General features: G+C 45.8%; 1 protein-coding gene across 1 annotated transcript in view; it reads left to right on the top strand.

The window, feature by feature from the left end:
* LOC310873622 (bifunctional heparan sulfate N-deacetylase/N-sulfotransferase 1-like) overlaps nt 1-22,536 on the top strand; it is an 88,260-nt gene that overhangs the window by 57,708 nt on the left and 8,016 nt on the right. Inside the window, exons 2-11 of the mRNA XM_083786161.1 lie at nt 3,117-4,276; nt 5,769-6,050; nt 6,606-6,809; nt 10,831-10,918; nt 12,408-12,562; nt 15,662-15,847; nt 17,570-17,698; nt 18,303-18,485; nt 21,556-21,652; nt 22,294-22,417. Coding sequence (XP_083642287.1) covers nt 3,701-4,276; nt 5,769-6,050; nt 6,606-6,809; nt 10,831-10,918; nt 12,408-12,562; nt 15,662-15,847; nt 17,570-17,698; nt 18,303-18,485; nt 21,556-21,652; nt 22,294-22,417 — 2,024 coding nt within the window. The 5' untranslated portion in view covers nt 3,117-3,700. The remainder of the gene's footprint in view (nt 1-3,116; nt 4,277-5,768; nt 6,051-6,605; nt 6,810-10,830; nt 10,919-12,407; nt 12,563-15,661; nt 15,848-17,569; nt 17,699-18,302; nt 18,486-21,555; nt 21,653-22,293; nt 22,418-22,536) is intronic.

Below are 22,536 nucleotides of genomic sequence, written 5' to 3'. Positions count from 1 at the left end.
TGGTGTAGACACTAGCCATGTGTCCCCTCCTCTGAACCAGTGGTGTGGACAGCCATGTGTCCCCTCCTCTGAACCAGTGGTGTAGACAGCCATGTGTCCCCTCCTCTGAACCACTGTGTGTGGACAGCCATGTGTCCCCTCCTCTGAACCAGTGGTGTGGACAGCCATGTGTCCCCTCCTCTGAACCAGTGGTGTAGACAGCCATGTGTCCCCTCCTCTGAACCAGTGGTGTGGACAGCCATGTGTCCCCTCCTCTGAACCAGTGGTGTAGACAGCCATGTGTCCCCTCCTCTGAACCAGTGGTGTAGACAGCCATGTGTCCCCTCCTCTGAACCAGTGGTGTAGACACTAGCCATGTGTCCCCTCCTCTGAACCAGTGGTGTAGACACTAGCCATGTGTCCCCTCCTCTGAACCACTGTGTGTGGACAGCCATGTGTCCCCTCCTCTGAACCAGTGGTGTGGACAGCCATGTGTCCCCTCCTCTGAACCAGTGGTGTGGACAGCCATGTGTCCCCTCCTCTGAACCACTGTGTGTGGACAGCCATGTGTCCCCTCCTCTGAACCAGTGGTGTGGACACTAGCCATGTGTCCCCTCCTCTGAACCAGTGGTGTGGACAGCCATGTGTCCCCTCCTCTGAACCACTGTGTGTGGACAGCCATGTGTCCCCTCCTCTGAACCAGTGGTGTGGACAGCCATGTGTCCCCTCCTCTGAACCAGTGGTGTGGACAGCCATGTGTCCCCTCCTCTGAACCAGTGGTGTAGACACTAGCCATGTGTCCCCTCCTCTGAACCACTGTGTGTGGACAGCCATGTGTCCCCTCCTCTGAACCAGTGGTGTGGACAGCCATGTGTCCCCTCCTCTGAACCAGTGGTGTGGACAGCCATGTGTCCCCTCCTCTGAACCAGTGGTGTGGACAGCCATGTGTCCCCTCCTCTGAACCAGTGGTGTGGACAGCCATGTGTCCCCTCCTCTGAACCAGTGGTGTGGACAGCCATGTGTCCCCTCCTCTGAACCAGTGGTGTGGACAGCCATGTGTCCCCTCCTCTGAACCAGTGGTGTGGACAGCCATGTGTCCCCTCCTCTGAACCAGTGGTGTAGACAGCCATGTGTCCCCTCCTCTGAACCAGTGGTGTGGACAGCCATGTGTCCCCTCCTCTGAACCAGTGGTGTGGACAGCCATGTGTCCCCTCCTCTGAACCAGTGGTGTAGACAGCCATGTGTCCCCTCCTCTGAACCAGTGGTGTGGACACTAGCCATGTGTCCCCTCCTCTGAACCAGTGGTGTGGTCAGCCATGTGTCCCCTCCTCTGAACCAGTGGTGTGGACAGCCATGTGTCCCCTCCTCTGAACCAGTGGTGTGGACAGCCATGTGTCCCCTCCTCTGAACCAGTGGTGTGGACAGCCATGTGTCCCCTCCTCAGATAACACGTGAACAACATGCTGGCAGCTGCTTCTTTTCACCTGACCCTGGACAGTGTTTCACTGAGAGGATGTAACACAAGCAGAGGGACTCAACTATGGAACCCGCTTCCACTTACTCCCTGCTTAGCCCGTTCTGACCTGAGATCAGATTCTAAAAATGTCTTCTACATCCTGACAGTGTTCTGAAAAAGCTATGTTTCTATGTCAGTCGTGCTTGTAGATCTGCTATTTTTCAATAGCTAAATTGCAACATAATGTTAAACACCAAAAGGGGTTCCTGCACAAAAATGGGTTAGTCTCTTGAGACAGACTGTTGACTATAGAGGGCGCTGTTTTTCCCAATTATTTGTTTTGCCGATGGGTTCTCAGATTGCCTGAACAGGTGATCAGTGTCGATTTTGACAGCAAATGAATGCTTTAGTTTTAGTCGTAGTTTTTTGAATAGGATTCAGTTTTAGTCATCTGGAATGTTTTTAGTCTAGTTTTAGTTTACAAAATATGAGATTTTTAGTCGACTAAATCTACAGTTGATTTAGTCGACACAAATGTATTTCAGCAAGCCTTGAAGGTGCAGCTTATCCACTGAAAATAGCTGATAATAGCATGCTGAAAATAGCTGATCTACAAGCTCGGATGCATGCTGAAAATAGTGGATGTGTATAAATTGAACAGAAAAAAAAATGTTTTCAAATATTATTTTGGCCATCCACATATGTCTGCCTACTAGTACATACTAGTACAGTACATACTAGTACAGTACTACATACACCTAGTACAGATTCTAGACAGCGTAATCCTGCCACGAACATACCCATTGATTTTTACCCACAGCATTTCTACTATGACTTAAGTGCAGGCATCCAACAAGTTACAACGTACACTTTGTTTTTGCCCAATATCACACGCGGCCTCACATGTGGGAATCTTGGATTTCGCACTTCGCTGAATACTTAGAGAAAGCATAAACGGACAAAGAAAACATATATGTGATGTACTGTATATTCACTTCTGTTTTGGGGTAGTGAAAGTGTTTTTGTAGTAGTTTCTGTGTTCAGGAAGTGAATGTGATTTTATTTATGTTTTTTTTGTGTCTTATAATCCCGTACGGGACGGGTCTTTTATGTCGAGACAGGAAAATAAAAATGCATTCATACATTCATTCATTCACGGGCCACCTGGTCTGGTGGAGAGATATGCATTCCTCGGTGTGCCCCCTTTCTTGTTTTTGTTGTTGTTGTATGTTTGGCTTTATTTATTTTTTATTCCCCCCCCTCCCCCTCCTTTCAATTTCCATTGTGAGGTTTAGGAGGAAATGGAATGCTCGTCCCTGTGGGGGTGATGGCTTCCCCTTACATGCAGTCAATGAGTCCTGCTGTACTGAATCACAGAATTGGCTTGCCTCAGGGCATTGTTGTCACTCTCATTGTGCCAGTTGATTGTGTGTGTGTGTGTGTGTGTGTGTGTGTGTGTGTGGGGCGCGCAGTGGCAACGGATGCAGACTAGAGCCCGACAGATGCCGATCCCAATAGTCCTAGATAGACCAACGATTATTGATATTTTGACCGATATATTTGGAAAATGACATTTCTACTTGATAACTTTTAACTTTATTTGTGGTTGTCGATGCTGTGGTTCTTAATGGTTTTATTTCATGTACTGTATTTTTCTTTTTGTCGCTCTATTTGTGTCCAGAAGGAGAATGGCGTGCTGAGATGATCCGTGGCCCATCGCCTTCCCCCCAGAGACCATCACCACCCTCCACCCAACAGAGCACAGGAAAACCCTAGGGCGGATATGCGGTCGGCTGGTCGGTAGGTGTGACGGACGGACAGTGCCTGCTCCTTCCTCCCTCATAGTCATCGTTGGTCGTGCTCCCAGTGGACTCCTCGAGGCCCCCCCTCTTCTTCTCTGCCATGGTGACATAACCAGCCCGACGCTATGAAGGAGAGCCAACGTGAGACGACCACCATCTCGTTTCTTTCCCCGGCCTGTGCGTCGACCTCCGGAGCTACAGACTGAGCGTGTGTTGGTGACCGAGTTCCACTGTGCCCATCATTCATCCTCTCCAGCCCCAGAGCAGAGAGACCGTGTTCCCATACCAGGGGGGAGCGGTCATCCTCTCCAGCCCCAGAGCAGAGAGACCCTGTTCCCATACCAGGGGGGAGCGGTCATCCTCTCCAGCCCCAGAGCAGAGAGACCGTGTTCCCATACCCGGGGGGAGCGGCGTGTTGCCAGGCCGACGGGGCGGAGCGGCGTGGCGTGGGACCCGTGATACGATGCTGGGATGCGTGACACGCCTTCGTCGGCTGGTCCGCCTGCTGCCCCTCCAGACCTCCCTCCTCCTCCTCTTCCTCTTCTGCGCCGTCAGCGTCTTCGTCTCCGCCTACTTCCTGTATGGCGTGAAGCGGGAGCTGGAGCCGTCGGGCGGCGGCGTCTCGGGCGCCGACGGCGGGGCGTCGGCGAGTGACCCCGTCGAGGTGACCCCGTCGCGGCTGCTCCCGCTGCGGAGCGTGCCGGGGGGAGGAGGTGGGGGGCCGGGGGGGGGCGGCGCCGAGGGCCTCCCCCCGGGAGGGGCCAGGACGGACCCCGTGGTGCTGGTGTTCGTGGAGAGCCAGTACTCGCAGCTGGGCCAGGAGATCGTGGCCATCTTGGAGTCCAGTAGGTTCCGCTACCGGACGGAGATCTCTCCGGGGAAGGGCGACATGCCGACGCTGACGGACAAGGAGAGAGGACGGTTCACGCTGGTGATCTACGAGAACATCCTGAAGTACGTCAACCTGGACGCCTGGAACCGAGAGCTGCTGGACAAATACTGCGTGGAGTATGGAGTCGGAATCATCGGGTTCTTCAAGGTTAGGATAACGCAGCACACGCACGTGCGCACGCACGCTCACACTCACACTGACACTTTCTCACACACACACACACTCTTTTCCTATTTTCATTTCACACCTTCTAGCACTGTCCAGCTGGCTCGTGTGTCTCTAAGGAGACAGGGACTCACAAGGTTGGAAAGACTTGCCTGGTTCTCTTTCTCTCCCTCTTCTCTCATGTTCTCTCTATCTCTGCCCTTCTTTCTCATTCTGGCCCCGGTCTCCTTTCTTTTTCTCTCTCAACCTCAGCCTCCCTTTCTCTCTGCTCTCTCTGGTATTAGTCCCTCTGGCTGTTCATTTTATTCTCTCTCTCTCTCTCTCTCTCTCGCTCGCTCTCGGTAATCCCCAGCCGAGCCTGCTTGCCCGAGGCCAGTTTTCAGGTGGTCATGGTTTTAATCACCAACTGTGAGAGATGGAGAGAATATAGGAGGAGACGTGGGGCGTTGGGGAGAGGGAGGAGGTATAAAGTTCAGCGACTGCTGATGGGATTTGAAATGTGGGCATATCTGGGAATCGTGACAAAGACAAACACACCCAAACCTCCCTGGCAGTGTTTGCAGATCTCGGTGGGTAAAGAGATCTTTCTGATCGATGGCCATCGTGTGGGCACTTCAGAGTGTGGGCAAGTGTTAACTTGATAATGCTCTGTTTTCTCAGGCTCCCACACTGTCACGATGGTAGTGAGATGTTATGCAATAGGCACGGCACGGTATATGCAGAGAGATGTGACAGAATCTGAGAGCAGTGGAAGGGAAGGGACGGGAAGGGGACGTCTGGATAAGAATAAATCACCCTATCCTCCTCCTGTGAGTCTTCAGAGAACACAGCAGGGGCCGTTATTCATGGGGACTGAAAACTTTGAGAAGAGCAGATTGAGTGTGGCGGAGTGTAGAAGCTGTTTTGTGTATAATTGGTCAATTATGTCCCATCCAACTCGTCATCATCACCTTCTTCATCTCTATGATGTGCAGTGATGGTGTTTTCTTGACGGTGGCATTGCCTGTACAGTGTATTGTTTTTCTGGCTGTCTCTTTCACTTCTTACTTACTTTAAAGGTAGGGTAAGTCCTATTGTTTTCGTTAATACAAAATGGCTTTTAGTTAGAATGTTAAATCACTATATTCTGATAGTAATCATCGCTATATAGACTAGACCGTCTGTTCAGTAACAGGGTTCTATTCTATTCTATTCATGAGCTTAATTTTTTTAATGTCCCAGTTCCAATTTTGGCTGCTCATTTCCTTTGTGTGATGATTTTACAATTCCACTTGTTTAATCTGTATCCTGACAGCCTTCTCTATCCTGATTGGATAGTACAATTGGTTGGTATTTCAGTTTCCGTTTCAGAAAATGCATTTTCTGTTTTTAATAAGAAAGCACACTTATTTTAGCCCAAGAAAAATCACTGTCTTGCACTATACCTTTTTAACTTTGTGCTCTGATGTTTTTGTTTCATCAAACCATCAATCAGGCCAACGAGAACAGCCTGCTGAGTGCGCAGCTGAAGGGCTTCCCCCTCTTCCTCCACTCCAACCTGGGCCTGAAGGACTGCTCCGTCAACCCCAAGTCTCCGCTCCTCTTCATCACGAAGTCGGGGCAGCCGCTGCCGGGCCCGCTGCCGGGCGACGACTGGACCGTGTTCCAGTCCAACCACTCCACCTACGAGCCCGTGCTGCTGGCCAAGACGCAGTCCGCCGACAGCGTGGCGGCCATCGGCCAGAACAGTGCAGCGCTGCTCCCGTCGGTGGTCCAGGTAATTGACCCCCGTTCTGGACGACGGGAACCCCCTTTGGGTGTTTTAGGCATTCCGTTATACTTTAGCTATTGAAAAATAGCAGATCTACAAGCTACTATACGAGCTTGTAGAGCTACTATTTTTAGTTTATTGTTAAATTGTGGTGCAAATCTTATACAGTCTTTCAGTCTGTGACCAATTCGTTTGTGGGGTCCTCGACATGAAAAACTTTGAGAACCACTATAGTAGCCTCGGAAACCCAGACGTTTTTATTTCCAGGGAGAAAAAGAAAGTCCACTTCAATTTGGCATACAGTTGCGCAGACGTCGATCACTCTCTCTGTCGCTCTAATTAATTAGTCTCATGTACAGCAGCTGCGCCTAGTTAATCTCGGCGGATCCAGTCTACTGACATAGAAACATAGGTTTTTTCTGAAAACTGTCAGGATTTCGAAGACATTCATGTTAACCGTCCTCGGGTCTAAATGCATTAGATGTATTGCTGTGTAGTGTTCTTGCTTTCTTGCCTACTGTAAATGGCCTCTGGACTAAATGCCTGCATTGTGTCCTATAGGACCTGGGCCTCCACGACGGCATCCAGCGCGTGCTGTTCGGCAACAACCTGGCCTTCTGGCTCCACAAGCTGGTGTTCGTGGACGCCGTGGCCTTCCTGACGGGGAAGAGGCTCTCGCTGTCCCTGGAGCGCCACGTCCTGGTGGACATAGACGACATCTTCGTGGGCAAGGAGGGAACCCGCATGAAGGTGCCTGACGTGAAGGTAAGGTTCAGTCGCATCTCGAGTCCACGTGTGTGTTCCAACTCAACTCGGTTTTATTTATATAGCACATTTAACATGGCCAAGTCAACCAAAGTGCTGTACAGGTTAAAAGAAAAGAAAAAGAGCAAACGATGCAATATCATCATCATACTATAATTCTGACAATGTCTGTCTGAATGTGTGTGTCTGTGTCAGAAACACCGCCGTATATCCTCGCTGCCTGCACCAATCGATCCCACTTTTCACACAGGCATTGACCATAATGATATGGAGGTCTTAACGAAGCCCTTTTTTCGATTCTACACATTAATGATTAATAATGAATTTATTAGTGAATAGAAAATGCGAAAACGCACCCAGGGTGCAGTACCCCCTGCAATATCTCAGAACGGGTAAGGGCTAGTAAACATTAAAAGACAAATATGAACAGGCGTTAGAAAACAAGGAGCAAACGTGCAATGTAAACGGACATTGGCAGGCAATATAAAAGGCACAAGCAAGCAAACATTTGCCTCAGTGAGGGGGGAAGACGGGGCTAACTCGGCTGACACTCAAGGCCAAGGAGAAGAAATAAGTCTATAGCGGGGATTAAAAAATATCTATCGACTGCCCGGGCGGCTCTGATATGTATGCGCAAATGATTCCAGAGCCTGGGGGGCAGCCGCTGCAAAGTTCATGCCCTGTAGATCTATTCTTTTTAACACACAACACCCGACGTAGTGTGAACAAAGAGTCTAGAAGCCAAGAGACTCTGGGTGCTTTGACCAAAGGAAATGTAATGAGAACAACACGCACGTGAGGTAATTAAATCCCTCTCCCTTGTTTTAACGGCAGGTTGCCAGGCAACTCCGCCGTTCAATTCAACTTTTCTGAACCAAACGTAATCACCAACAAACAAACCGACATGATGCTGTTGCTGTTTTGTGCGATTGAACCGATCTGTGCTCTGTGCGAGGGCCTGTAAATAATATGACCGCCGCGGAATTGGATTTGTTGTGAGACTGACCAGCTGGTCAGGATCACGGCGGAGCAGCTGAAAAGCGGACGGTTCTGATGGGGTGGGCTGATTGCCTGGTACAGCTACAAGTACACATACAAGCCAGCAGCTGTGCTGTGATTGCCCCTCTGCCTGAGGGATGGCACATTTGTCGTGTAGCTATAGCTACCAAGTCGGAGAATAATTGCACAATAAGCAGAAAAAAGGAGAATTGTTCAGAAAACTTGGACACAAATTACTGTGTGTGTGTGAGTGTGAGTGTGAGTGTGAGTGTGAGTGTGAGTGTGAGTGTGAGTGTGTGTGTGTGTGTGTGTCCGGAGGGATCAGAGTGAGAGGAGGCTGCTGTCACTAGTTAATCAATTGTGGAGGCTTTTGTTTCCTCGGACAGAAAATAGAAACTTGATAAAGTGTCTCTTATATATACCTAGACAGCAGTTAGTATACCAGAGCGGCCCACCGCAGCAAAGCCTTCCTTTTTTTCATCTCTCTTTTTCTTTTGGTACATTTTGTTAGAATGAATTGACTGTCAAATACCCGTAGCAGGACCATTTGTCCAGGAGCTTATTGGTGTTTCACTTCCGACCATTCAGGAACAGGCACCAAATTGCCTCGGGTTCTCAGTACTTAGCCCTATAGCTCATGGGCATGCATATTTGTATGCGTTTGAGTGAAGGTGAAAATTATTTACTTGATGCTGCCTGACAACTCATGATGAATTGTTGTTCATGCACCATAGTAGTACTATCATTTAGCCAAATGGAAATGGTGGTCATTACCAATAACAGCAAAAGCATCTTAAGCATTTGGACTACCATCCAAGTTACTAAAATCCCGGGGGGGGCCCCGGATAAATGTTTGACATTTGTACACTCCCAAGATAAATGAACACCGAGGATTGTACCCTCGTGTAGGATTGGTATCCGTGGACTAATGCCACTCAACTAGGGATCCTTTTTAGGGCATTTAAAAAGGTGGAGAATCACTGCTCTAGCCCATTCTGACCGGGCACCCATTTTGGTGTTGGCATCATGTTATGCTTTAGCTATTGAAAAATAGCAGATCTACAAGCTCATATCGCGCCACCGAGTGGCGCGATACGAGCTTGTAGGTCTGCTATTTTTGGAAAAATCTAAGAACGACTGACATTTCTAGAATCCGATCTCAGGTCAGAATGGGTTCATCAGACCAGTGTGTGTCCGGTGGAAACCTCGTATGAATCTGATCTCAGGTCAGAATGGGTTAAGGGCCATGTGGTAAAAGGTCAGTGGACACTGGACAGTCCTCCTCACAGTACGGAAGCAGTTCATGAGGGATTTGAACAAGCCAGCCAGGGCAGGGCGTCCCCAGGCAGAAGTAAAGAGACCAGAAACACCGGTCGTTGTCCCGCCCGCCTTCCTCTGCCAGTTAAAACCAGTCTCTTTTCCCCCCTGAATGCTTTTGTCCCAGGATGCCTCCAAAAAGCAGAACTCCAGTGCTCACACTGTCACAGAAGCTCAGTGGCCATGAATATTTCAATGTGCCTCGAGACATGCAAAGAAAGAGAACTCCTTCTTGCGTCCCCCTCTTGAGTGGAACAGACCCCCCTACCCCCCCTACCCCCCCAACCCCCCCCCCCCTTAACACGCAGGCAGGGGGTAGTGGAAGAAAAACTTGGAAGAGCCGCATCAAGGCTTTCTCACTGGCAGGCAGCACAACTGCTAGGATGGAAGAATGAATCTCAGCCTGAGGGAGGGGAGGGGAGGGGAGGGGAGAGAGAGAGGATTACCATCCAGTCAAATGAAACAAACAGCCAAATCAGAGAGAGTGCAAAGAATAAGAGACAATGGATGAGAGTCTGTGAAGTAACTTGGAGAGGGTTAATGTTGTCGCTTCGGTGTTCCAAAAAGAAACTTTCGGAATAAAGACGCGTGCATGCACGTCCACACACACACACACACACACACACACACACACATGGCTGGCTTCGAAGTGTAAATTATGTGCATGTGGGTGGAGGGTGTGCGGTGCGTGCGTGTGTGTGCTCATTATCGGGCCCGTTTACAATTTACACTTTAAGCGTTTAGCCGTTTAGCAGGCGCTGTTATCCAGAGCCACTTACTAGTATAAAGCGAGTCAAAACGCATGCAGAAGCAGAGAGAGGCCGTGTAGTGCCTCAGTAAACTAGGATCAAAGGTAAAGCAAGGAAAGTAAACCATGAATATACTATCAAAATAAGCATCTGTACACTAAACGATACCAAGTACACAATGAACCTGGCATCGGTCTAAAGTAAACAATGAATATACTATCAAAATAAGGATCTGTACTCTAAACCAAGTACACAGTGAACCTAGCATCAGTCTAAATAACATCTTTTATGGTCTAATGTTCATTTTTCAGGACTGCCTCATCAAAGTTGGTGACTTTAGTTAATGTCAATTACTTGCACGAGAGGGGGAGAGGTGGTGGAGTTAGTTGCTTTAGAAGACAGTTTGAGGGTCCAATGGAGTTGAGAGGTTTTGTCCCAAGCCCTTTTTACTACTTTTCATTGGTTCAATATTTTAATAGTAGCCTACAATAATAATAGCACTGATTTATGCAAAAAGAAAATCTAAAACCTATTTTTTTTAAAGTTGGTTTACATCCGACAGCAACGCTATACTGTATATATGTGTACTATAAACACTTGTTTAATAAACATAAAAAAGACTAAACTAAGACACAGCATAAACAAAGAGCCCCCACTATGTATGATATAACATAGCAATTTGTTTTGTATGAATTGCTCGTTATATCATCTTCCTATCAAATGCTGTTTGCATTTTTATTGTCTAATATCGTCTAATAAAATAATCAATCATATACAGTGGGGCTCTTTTTTTAAATGTTTGTTTTATGCTGTGTCTTAGTTTTGGTATTTTTTATGTTTATTAAATGGGCTTGATGTTTTTATGTTGCACTGCAAGTGACTGAGGGGAAACGATATTTCATATTCTTTATGTATACATGTGACATTAAATATTGTGATTGTGTTTTCCGGCTCAGGCTCTACTGGAGACACAGAAGGAGCTTCGTGTTCACATACCCAACTTCACCTTCAACCTGGGATTCTCTGGGAAGTTCTTCCATGCCGGTAAACTATCGTGACTCCTTTTCTTTGAGAGAGCCCCCTGTTTATTCAGCGTCTGTGCTGATAAAAAAACAAAACATGGCACCGAACTGAATGTGATAACGCCCGTAGATCTGTTGTTGAAGAACAAGTTTTCACATGCTCTTTATTTTCTCCTTATCTTGTTCTTCTGTCTCACTCTCTGTTCATTTCTACCCTCACTTTCTTTTCACTTTGCCCTTTTCCTTTATGTTCCTACTAAACTTGACTTTATGTTCCTAATTAAAAGCTGGTATAAGCAATAATATGTCAAATTTTTAATGACCTTTTGGTATCCAGACAGCAAGCAATGGGTAAAGCGCTCCCAAAAACAATTTAGTCTCTGTGGCCAGTTCAAACCCGGGCTCCCCCAGAGTTACTGTCGAAGTGTCCTTGAGCAAGACACTGAACCCCTAATTGCTCCCGATGTGCTAGTTGGTGCCTTGCATGGTTTCCGCTGCCATCGGTGTATGAATGGGTGAATGTAATGCACAATCTCTGTAAAGCGCCTTGGATAAAGGCGCTATATAAATGCACCATTTACCATTTACCATTTATTCTGGCTGTGCCTGACCCAACTTGAAAAGTACTGCAATAGGCCATATGCTGTGTTCACACAGGCAGATGCAAAGATACAGTCTACCATTCATTGTCGATGGAAGCCAGCGACATGAAGATGCATCCGATGCGTCTGTAGCTGCTGCAAAAGCTACAAAGCTACACATTGAAGCTGAGCTGGGTTCAACGACAACGCAACAAATTATGCTGTGATCTTTGCATCTTTTACATTTGCCCGTGTGAACGCAGCAATACAGTATAAACACAGTGATGGTCAGAAGAGACCAACTCAATTTGGTAAATACGTAGCAGTAGTAGCCATACCACCGTACAGCGCCTTAACCCCATTATGGCTATTGACGTAATGAATCAATAAATCCCTTATGGCTATTGACGTAATTGATGTAATCGTTTAATCCCCTGTAATCGGGAGCTTAATATAACAAAATGTAGCAACTTTTAGCTTGTTTGGCTAACAGCCGATGTAATCTACCTAAAACCGGCCGAAATCCGCGCGTGCACGGTCGATCACGCACGCACGCAGTCTTTATGTGCATTGCTGCGTAAAATGAGATATTTTGGGCTTGATTAGAGCTTAATTTGACTTAGTTATTAAAATAAACAATGATCACTTAGTGACATCACCATATTTGCTATATTTGGTCAAAATCAGCATAATGGTGACGTTACCACAACCTTCAGGACTGAGTGTCTAATACTATAGGATTGCCGTGTGAGAATGAGATGTAGTGTGTATATCACAGATTTTTCTATTGGCATTCAAATTACGAATTAAACATATGAATAGTGCAGGCAGAAGGCACAATCCACTGTTAATTAGGCTGGCCATAAGCCAGTAAGCCAATGCACTATTAATCGCTAACATCATTGAGTGTTGGTCTGTGTGTCCCTGAAGGTTCCGACGAGGAGGACCTCGGAGACGACCTGCTGCTCTCCTACGTGAAGGAGTTCTGGTGGTTCCCACACATGTGGAGCCACATGCAGCCTCACCTCTTCCACAACCAGTCGGTGCTGGCCGAGCAGATGCTGCTCAACAAGAGGTTTGCCATGGTGAGTCAGTCAGATGCTGCTCAACAAGAGGTTTGCCATGGTGATTCAGTGAGTCGTGAGGCAACCAGCAAGCTGCACTCCTCCTCCTCCTCCGCTGTGCGCCATGAGCAGTGGAATCCATTCCCAATTTAGGCATTTCCGAATCCAATCCACTTTATTTATAAGAGCACATTTCACAACTCTGGGGGGGGTTTTACAAAGTGCTGTAAAGAAAGTTAAAAAGCTAAAGACACTGTAAAGCTAAAACATAGAAACAACAGCAAGACCACACAGTAAAGAAAATAACTTAACGACAAAGCCAAACATAAACCACAGAATAACTCCAAACTCATCAAAAGCCGAGGTATGAAGGTGGGTCTTAAAGCGAGATTTAAGGCTCGGTCAACTCTGGTCTTTTAAACGTGCCTTCTTTGTGACCTCGAGATTCAACTGGCCTGACGACTGCAATAGTATACTATAAACCGTTATAAGATCAGAGAGATACTGAGGTGCCAGACCAAACAATACAAGCCAGGTGAACAGGTGTAATATGATCACGCCCGCGGATGCCAGTTAGGATTAGTATTTATAGCAGCATGCAGCTCATTGACACACTGAACAACCAATATGTCAATTTGAAGCTACGATTCCCTGCTTTCATGAGACATGAAAAAACAGTTAAAACAAAAATCCAATTACTTAAGCCCACCACACACCGGCTGCGTCGCCGCGCGGCGGACACAGCCGCCTCCATTATTTTCAATGAACCTATCGCACACCGGCTGCGTCCGACGCGCGCTGGCGCGCGGTCACGCCTCGCCTGCCGCTCCGATGCACCACTGTTTTATTTTCCAGGCGTTGCCGCGCAGCCTCCACCCGGCTATCCGTGGGCATGGCAATGGAATAGTCAACAAAACTCCCCAGCCGCGTGGTAGCGCGCCGCGTTCTGTTGGTGTTGCCGTGCGGCTATGGCGCGCGGCAATACTGTACCGCGGCGGTACGCGCGACGGTCGCAGACGGTGTGTGTCGGGCTTAACTGTGTGTCAAGTTTTGTTACATTTTCCAAAGATGAATGAATGAATGAATTTTATTTATATAGCACCTTTCCAAACATAAAGTTACAAAGTGCTTTACAGACAGGATTAAAAACAACAATCATAAAGAACATCCAGAACATCAGAAATAACAAAGCATAACATCACATCAAAACACATCAAGGATAGAAAGAAAAATAAATAAATGAATATATACATATACATATAAAAGTGAAATTAGGAAAAACACTTGACATACAGGAGTGTTTTTAAAAGCTGTTTAAAAGCAGGCACTGTCTCCGCTTGCCTAAGAGCCAAGGGGAGGGCAAGATGGTCTTTGAGAAAGCCAGTGTTTTTCCATTCATTTCAGTACAATACGGTTTCAATCAACTTGCTTGGACCTTGCTTGAGGTGCGTTATAATAGGACGTCAGGAGTGACTATGTTGGAATTTTAGACTGGCTGCCACGGCCACTGTACTTTCCCCTTAAGGCGCGGCAGCGTTACACCGGGGCTCCACCGGGCCCGTCAGCGTCGCGTCTCCGTCACCGTCAGGGAATGTTCCCTTTTTAATCAATGAAGGGTGGCTCCACTGCCCGCGTTGCGTGACTGGTTCGTTTTTTGACACACGCACGTGTGATGCGACGCGCCCGGTGGAGCCCCAGCGTTACTTTATCTCTGAAGCCGGGAATGCGTGCAGCGACCGTGCACGTCTCCTTGTAGTTTTGTAGGTCTTTTTCAGTACTTTTCCCGATTTCGGGATTCAATTCTGTGTTTCTCAGAAAGACCTCAGGTTTTTGGGTTGTCTTTAAAAAAAGAAGGCCTTTTCAAAAATCGGCCTCGGGTCTAAATGGGTTAAATATTTCCAGTTCGGTGTCCCCTAGGGTAGTAGGGTAGGTACCCTCACAAAAAACATGCATAATCCTGGTTACAAAAATCGTTAAAAAAAATAAGGTAAATGTAATAATAATTTAATTTAATTTTATGTTTCTAGTTGGATCCTCGGCCCCTGCTGGCTTTGTGACAAAGTGTTTCTTGAGCAAGACACTGACCACTTAATTTCTCCCGATGAGCAGGTTGAGTGCCTTGTGTGTTTTCCTCTGCCGATGCTTTGTCACTGTATGTGAAGGGTGGCTGAATGTAATGCACATTGTAAAGTGCTTTGGATAAAAGCACTACATAAAATGGCACCATTTATAGTTTAAGAAATGCTATACACTGCAGAGTAGTTACATTATTGTTGCCACAAATGGTCCCGGGAGAAAAGCTTGATTTGCGAATGAAAGGCAATTCTTCAGACATGCAATAACCGTGACCTCTGAAATTGAACGAAGCTGTGAGTAGACAATAACATGTTTATACCGTTATGGTCCTTTAGCATTAAGTCAAACGACAGATAAAATGGTCAAGGATAGGCTTCAAGATATCTAGAATAACAAGAACATAACATAAAGCTGGCTCCAGAAGAGACAGACAGATAAATGGTACAGGATTTCAATTTACAATTTAGACATTTAGTGTATACACTCTTAATCCAGAGTGATTTACAGCATGGTAATACATCAAATACATAGAAATAGCCATTAAGAATCAACAAGCTAAGAACTTAACATCAGTCTAACAGTAGAATATCTGTACAGTTAAGCTATGAGTCCCTGCGACATACTAGCGTCATGTCCAGGGGGTGTACTTGTACATCAAGCTGCCTCACGCTACAGAAACAGGAGACAGGCTCCTGCCCTATGGGCCTCATGGCTCGGCAAGGCTACTAAGCTATGAGTATACACTATAGAGTGCTATGTCTACATAAAATGCTATCTAAATTACATAAGTTTAGCCTTTGCAGGTCGTCGAGTCTAGTGCAAGTGCTATGGCAAGTCCTACAGGCTAAGATGAAGTCTGAAGAGGTGAGTTTTCAGACTATGGCGGAAGATGGGAGGGAGTTTGCAGCTCTGATTGCAAAGTTCATTGCATAGTTAACGAGCCAGAGTCTGGGGGCGTGTGCCATGTTGTTCCGGCTGTTTTTAGTTCCAGGTTTTGGATGTGTAAATGTTCTCCTGAATGCTTGTCGTTCTCTCGTTCCCCAGGAGCATGGCATCCCGACCAACATGGGCTATGCGGTGGCTCCCCACCACTCTGGGGTGTACCCGGTGCATCTGCAGCTGTACGACGCCTGGAAGAAGGTGTGGGGCATCAAGGTGACCAGCACGGAGGAATACCCCCACCTGAAGCCCGCCCGCTTCCGTCGCGGCTTCATCCACAGTGGCATCAGTGTAAGGAGACTCACTATACGAGGGTTGACACCATCATACCTTTAAGGACACTCACTATACTAGGGTTGACACCATCACACCTTTAAGTTAACCATTCATTGTCACACATGTCATTGTGATTAATTATTTAATTGTGGGGGTTTTTTTTGCATTGAACATTGGAAACGTTACAAATTGTATTTCTGTTTGCCTTTTTGGCTTCGTGATCACAAATCGCACAGGACAAATATTTTAAATGCGCAAAGAAATCACTGACACATTTAACAACTTGGTATACATTTGTTTCTTTCCAAAATAAATGGACAAACTATAGCAGAAATAGTTGATGTACAAGCTTACAGCACGTCAAGAAGTGACGTGTTGTAAACTTGTAGGATGAAACGATTGACGATCATGCAAACATATTTGCGATCTTATCTCAAATAATTGAGATTATGTAATAATTGTGACAGGTCTACCGCTCACACACGTATTGTGCGGCTGCAATATGTCTTACGGCTGTGGCCGGTCTCTTTTCCTCCCCTGTGTTCTTATTTAGTTTCAGCTTATAGTTTTGTTCGTCTCTTCAGCTGCATGTACATACAGTAGCTCTTGCTCACTCTCTCCTCCATTATATCCGTCCGTTTCAATCTTTTTCAATCTTATTGTTGTCAATCCTTTTCTCTTGCCGTCCGACCTTTGCTCAGCTCGAAGTCATGCGGTGAGTACTGGGAGCTGATCGTAGGCGTTGCGCTTCACCTCAGCAATCCATCTCCTAGAGGTCTAGACGCGCATTGAGACGGGCATAGACTCCCCCTGGCACCCTGGCTGATACCGACAATAAGCCTCTCTGACTGACTTACCTATTTACATAGGCAACAGAGGCTATCATCATCTCCATAGTAGTTTAGTCTGTAGCGTAACGGTATTATCAAACAGCCCTGTTGTCACGTGTAATTGTGTGACTTCAGCACCACAATGATGACTGATGTCAATGTTGGCGAAGAAGGTAGCAAATGCTTGTACAAAGAAAATCACTGAAATGTCAACATTGTGAAAATGTAGCTTTTTGTTTTGCTTGGCAGCGCTTGTGTAACCTAAAGCTTGTGTAACCTAAACACACCCCCCCCCCCAAAAAACAAACACACACACACACACACACACACACGCGCACCCCTACCTAAACAACAAAGCTGATGTTGTTTCTCATACATTTTAATATTTGAAGACAACTGCTTTTATTCTAGTTTGCCTCTCTTTAACTCTGGTGTTTGTTTTTGAGGTCCTATCAAGCGTTTCACAAGTTAACTGAAGCTCGCTTTGAAAATGAACAAAAGAATGGAAAATGTTGAAAAAAATATTTCCGCAGGCTTTGACCGTGACCTTCCAGTACTGAAGGGAATTAATGACGCCTCAGTCCGCTGGTCCTTTTGTAGTGGGTTGCATTTCTTCATTCGGAATCTCTATATCTCAAGGACAACAGTTTGGACAGTCTCCACTGCTTACCCATGATTGATATTCAGTTCCCCAGACGCTCAAAACTGTAAATGCATTTCCATGAATTTCCATATAGACTCGGGAGTGGATAAGACGTTTGCCTTGGCTAGATGAGCAGTATAATATGAACGTTATTGAAAGCAAACGATGTGTGTGGGACAATCGGCTTGGGTATTGACTGCTCTGTATTCTGTCTGTGTGTGTGTGTGTGTGTGTGATTTCTGTATTTGTGTGTTCATATTCCAGGTGCTGCCTAGGCAAACGTGCGGTTTATTTACACACACCATCTTCTACAAAGACTACCCCGGCAGTCCCAATGAACTGGACAAGCTCATCAACGGGGGGGAGCTGTTCCAGACGGTGCTACTCAACCCTGTACGTTAAAACCAACAAACACCCGGTTGCTTGCTTACTACACCGACCGGGCCGGGTGGGAAGGCTCACGTTGCATTCATTTTAAACACTTTCAACTTGGCGTCCCTATTTTGGCCAAGATAGGGGCCTAATCATTATAGGCTGAATAACTAAATAAAATACATGTGTGGTAAATGACTGTAGATTAGTGGTTTTCAACCCTTTTCATATCATGACCCATTTTTTTTATTCTGCATTTGAGCCACGGACGGACCACAATTTGTTGAGATTTGGCCTCAATTTAGCCTCATATTTTGTTATCGTTGGATACGATTTTGTTCACAATTCCATGCTGTGTTGATGGTGGTACACACAGGAGAGATAACAGGCAAACGTTGATCAAAATTACTATTCTTCTACATTCTCTAATTGTGTAGACTTCTTGTAAATTCAGTAATGCAGATTTCATTTAATTTCACGCTCTCAAGATGTAAAGATCTAAAATGGTCCATTTGGTAACCAACTCTCCATCATTTAGCTGGGGAATCCCTTCAAGGACCACTGATGTAGATTATTGAACGCATTCCCTACTTCACGCCTCCCACCTCTTCATCCCGTTCCTCAGATCAGCATCTTCATGACCCACCTGTCCAACTACGGGAACGACCGCCTGGGCCTGTACACCTTCAAGAGTCTGGTGAAGTTTGTCCAGACGTGGACCAACCTGAAGCTGCAGACCCTGCCTCCGATCCAGCTGGCCCACAAGTACTTCAGCCTCTTCCCCTCGGAGAGAGACCCTCTCTGGCAGGTGAGACGCTGAAATAATATGTCATCACGTCGCAGCTTTTTTGCCAGGTGCTTGAAAAGCACCTGGACTACATGTTCACATACCTCCACTAGCGACCGTACGTCACCTTAGTAGACACTTTTTCATGATTGGCTGCCTCTAGGCCAACGGGAGACTTACCCATAAAACCCATAGTCTAAACGGCATAAAACCCCATACTCTGAACACCGCAACGTGAAGCTGTGAGCTAAGGCAGAGGCTGCGGCACACACACTGATTCTATGTTCATAAACGGGAGCTTGCTGCACCTGGCAGTTATGACTGAGTCATTCTTGTTTTTTTTAATGGTAATTCTATATTGGGACGTGTTTATTTGTGCAATACATATTGCACTGGGCGATAGGGGTGGAAATCTCTGGGTACCTGCCTATTTGATTCTGACTATGAGGGCTACGATTCCATTATAAATCGATTACCGATGCATCTCGATTCCAATACATGGTTTATTTCCCCTTCATTGTGTGACTAATAATCATAGTGCTTTCTAATGATCCATCATGAAAACAGATTAATTTACTTCCATTATATTTTATTACACTACAAACCAACATTAAGAAGCTTTCTTTTTGTCCTTACTGGGTGAACATTATTTTATTTATTTAATTTTTTGTCGGACCCAGGGTCTCCCCATTGTTGAAAAATGCATGCACAAATGGTAAATGGTGCATTTATATAGCGCTTTTATCCAAAGCGCTTCACATAGATTGTGCATTACATTCATCCATTCATACACCGATGGCAGAGGAAAGACCATGCAAGGCACCAACCTGCACATCGGGAGCAATTAGGGGTTCAGAGTCTTGCTCAAGGACACTTCAACACTAACTCCGGCCCGGGATCGAACTGGGAACCTTGCGGTTCCCATACGGCTGTTCTACCGGCCGCTCTACCCCCTGAGCCACTGCTGCATGCATCATCCCTCCAGGCTATGTGATGTATTGTACAGAGGTACTGTGTCCTTTGTTAGACAGCCACAGAGAAATCATCAAGGTGATGTGTCAGAAATGACCTATTCTATATATCACCTTTTGAAACGGCGTAGTTCAAAGCCTCTGCCTGAAGACCAAAAGCCCAATATCTCCCTCAGCCAAGCTGGAATTCCCCTCAAAGTGCATCCAGAAAATGACACTGTTTTACACGCGTGTAACATAGCCTACAACAAACAGACATGGTACATAACTAAAGCATATGTAACATTTTAGTGCACATATAATAAATATTGCATTAATTACATGTGTACATTAAATATAATATCTCCACGTATCCGACTGAGATGTATTACAGGTCTATGTAAAAGGAAGAAGCAAGCTGCAGAAAATAGCCTCAAAAATCATTGGGAAGAGAGTAGAGACAGAAACTAAATTAAGTTGTATCTACAAGGAAGTACTTCAGGAAAAAAAGCTGTCAAGATAGCAAATGACCCCTCTCATCCACTCTGCAGGGAGTTCGAACTAGTTCCCTCTGGTAGACGGTACAAAGTACCAAAAGCTAACCGTAACATCTTAAAAGAATTCCTTCATTCCTAATGCCATTAAGGCACTAAATGATACCATGTCTCGCTAGATTAGTTTTTAATGTATTTGCCACTGTCGTCCTGCATTTTTGCCATGAAGATAATTGTGTAGGCTAAGTGTTGTTGCTTTTTGTTGTTACTGTTGTTTGAGACCGAAGACAAATGTCCATATTGTGGACAATAAATTAAACTAACTAACTGTCTTAACTTAGTCTCTCGCGACAGACAGTTGACTCACGTCACGTCAACTAAGAGGACGCTGTGTTTCATTTGTTTTGCCAATGGATTCCCAGATTGGTCTTAACTATAATGCTTACATAGTCTTGTTGAACAATATTTACATAGCATGCTTTTCATTTAGACCTACCGTGTTTTAGAAGGCGTTTTTATATTCTCATTTAGTTTTTTCCACAACAAACCAAATTATAATGTGACATTTTATGTACAGTGTGCATGTTTACTTAGATGAGATGAAGATAAATATTTTGTCTCCCTTAGCCCATTTTGGGCGGGAACCCCTTTTGGTGCATTATGTTATGCTTTAGCTATTGAAAAATAGCAGATCTACAAGCTCATAGCACGCCACCGAGTGGCGCGCTACGAGCTTGTAGGTCTGCTATTTTTGAAAGATCGAAGATGACTGACATAGAAACATAGCTTTTTCAGAAAACTGTCAGGATGTAGAAGACATTTTTAGAATCTGATCTCAGGTCAGAATGGGTTAGAGTTGTTCCGGTACCGACACTGGTATCGCTACTGGAACAAAACATCGGAGTACCAAACTTCCAATTGACAATAGTCTGAACGAATGCAACGGGAGCAGCAAATCACCCAAAACAGCCGATCTACAAGCATACATGACAACCGATGAGTTGCATCTATGATAAAAAAGGGGGTAAAATAAGTGGTTTACTAAAAAAACAAACTTTCTCCGTCTCAACAGATGCTCATTCTTTAGTGTTGACTGATTTGATTCATAGTATTAGAGAAAGAGACTGTGGTGTCACAACATGGAAGGAGACTCATGGTTGTCTATGCCATCCCCATGACCAACCACTAGGGGTCAGTAGTGACTGGGACTACAGTATAGCGGGGATCGCATGATGACTATTTAGATCAAATCAAATCAATGACATCATCATCATCATCATCGCCAACCATTTATTTCTGGGTAGATGACGCTGACAGCGTCTCATTGGAACAGTTCGATAATTTGACTATTAGACTTATATCTTGTTCTAAATATCCACAGGTTGACAAAGTAGACATGGGTTAATATTCTGCACACTTTATTCTATCTTGTGAAAACCTCCATTTTACATTATAGCCGGAAATGCACATTTTCAAACATTCTGATCTGGTCTACTCTATAGGGAGGGGAGGAAAAAAAAGAGTACATTATCGGTTGCCCACTCGCCCTCTCTGATGGTTTACATGTTCTGTGTCGTTTAATTTAAGTTCATTAACAAAATTAAAATTGAGCCATTGTTTTCCCCACCCCTCTCTGTGTGGCTACAGGATCCCTGTGAGGACAAAAGGCACAAGGACATTTGGTCCAAAGAGAAGACGTGTGACCGCTTTCCCAAGCTGCTCGTCATCGGCCCTCAGAAGACAGGTGAGACGGAGCACCAGCACCACCTACTGGTTGGCAACGGGTGAAAAATGTATGTCCAGATTTTTAGGCGCCTGACACATATAAAAGACAGCTAGCTGTCTTCTGTGTCTTCTGTATGAGACAAGCTTGCTCCATGGGGGGGGAGGAGGGCAGAAGACGGCTACGGAGCAAACTTGTCTCGTCAAACCACGTGACTCCCATTGAAAATGCATTGCCAGCCGTGCGACACACAGGAGACACCGAGGAGACAGCTGTCTTATGTGACAATTTTGAGTGTCTGTGTAAACGCAGACATTGTGTAACAACACATTGAAGGCGAAGGTGAGGATGCAAATTCTGAATGGTCGGAGTTAAGGTTAAGTTAGGGTTTGAGGTAGCTTATCGGTCTAATGACAGTCGTACCAATAGTATACTTTAAACTAAAGCCTGTACATGGGCGCATGCTCGTTTTGTGCACACGCCCGCGGCTGACTAGACCTGGATTGTGGTGACTTTCTTTTACACTACGCGTCCCGCGCCCCTCATGAGACCCTCATGAGCCCCTCTGCTCCAGACCTGGAGCAGACCTGTCGTTGATCCAGGTGCCTTAACCCTCCCCCACTTATTGATACACGCGTCCATGTCTCTGTCTCCATTTCCAGGGACCACAGCCCTCTACCTGTTTCTGGGCATGCATCCCGACCTGACCAGTAATTACCCCAGCAAGGAGACCTTTGAGGAGATCCAGTTCTTCAATGGACACAACTATCACAGAGGGATCGACTGGTAAAACACAGAATAATATCATTGGTTCAAGTAGTTGCAGATAATGGAAGCACTTCTTTGTGCAGTTTTGATGATCTGAATACAATCACGCCCTCCGTGGCACATAATTAAAAGCCACT

The sequence above is a fragment of the Protomyctophum parallelum genome (assembly GCF_964188405.1).
Source record: "Protomyctophum parallelum genome assembly, chromosome: 16".
Classification (NCBI taxonomy): Eukaryota; Metazoa; Chordata; class Actinopteri; order Myctophiformes; family Myctophidae; genus Protomyctophum; species Protomyctophum parallelum.
This window is presented reverse-complemented; position numbering and strand designations above follow the sequence as displayed.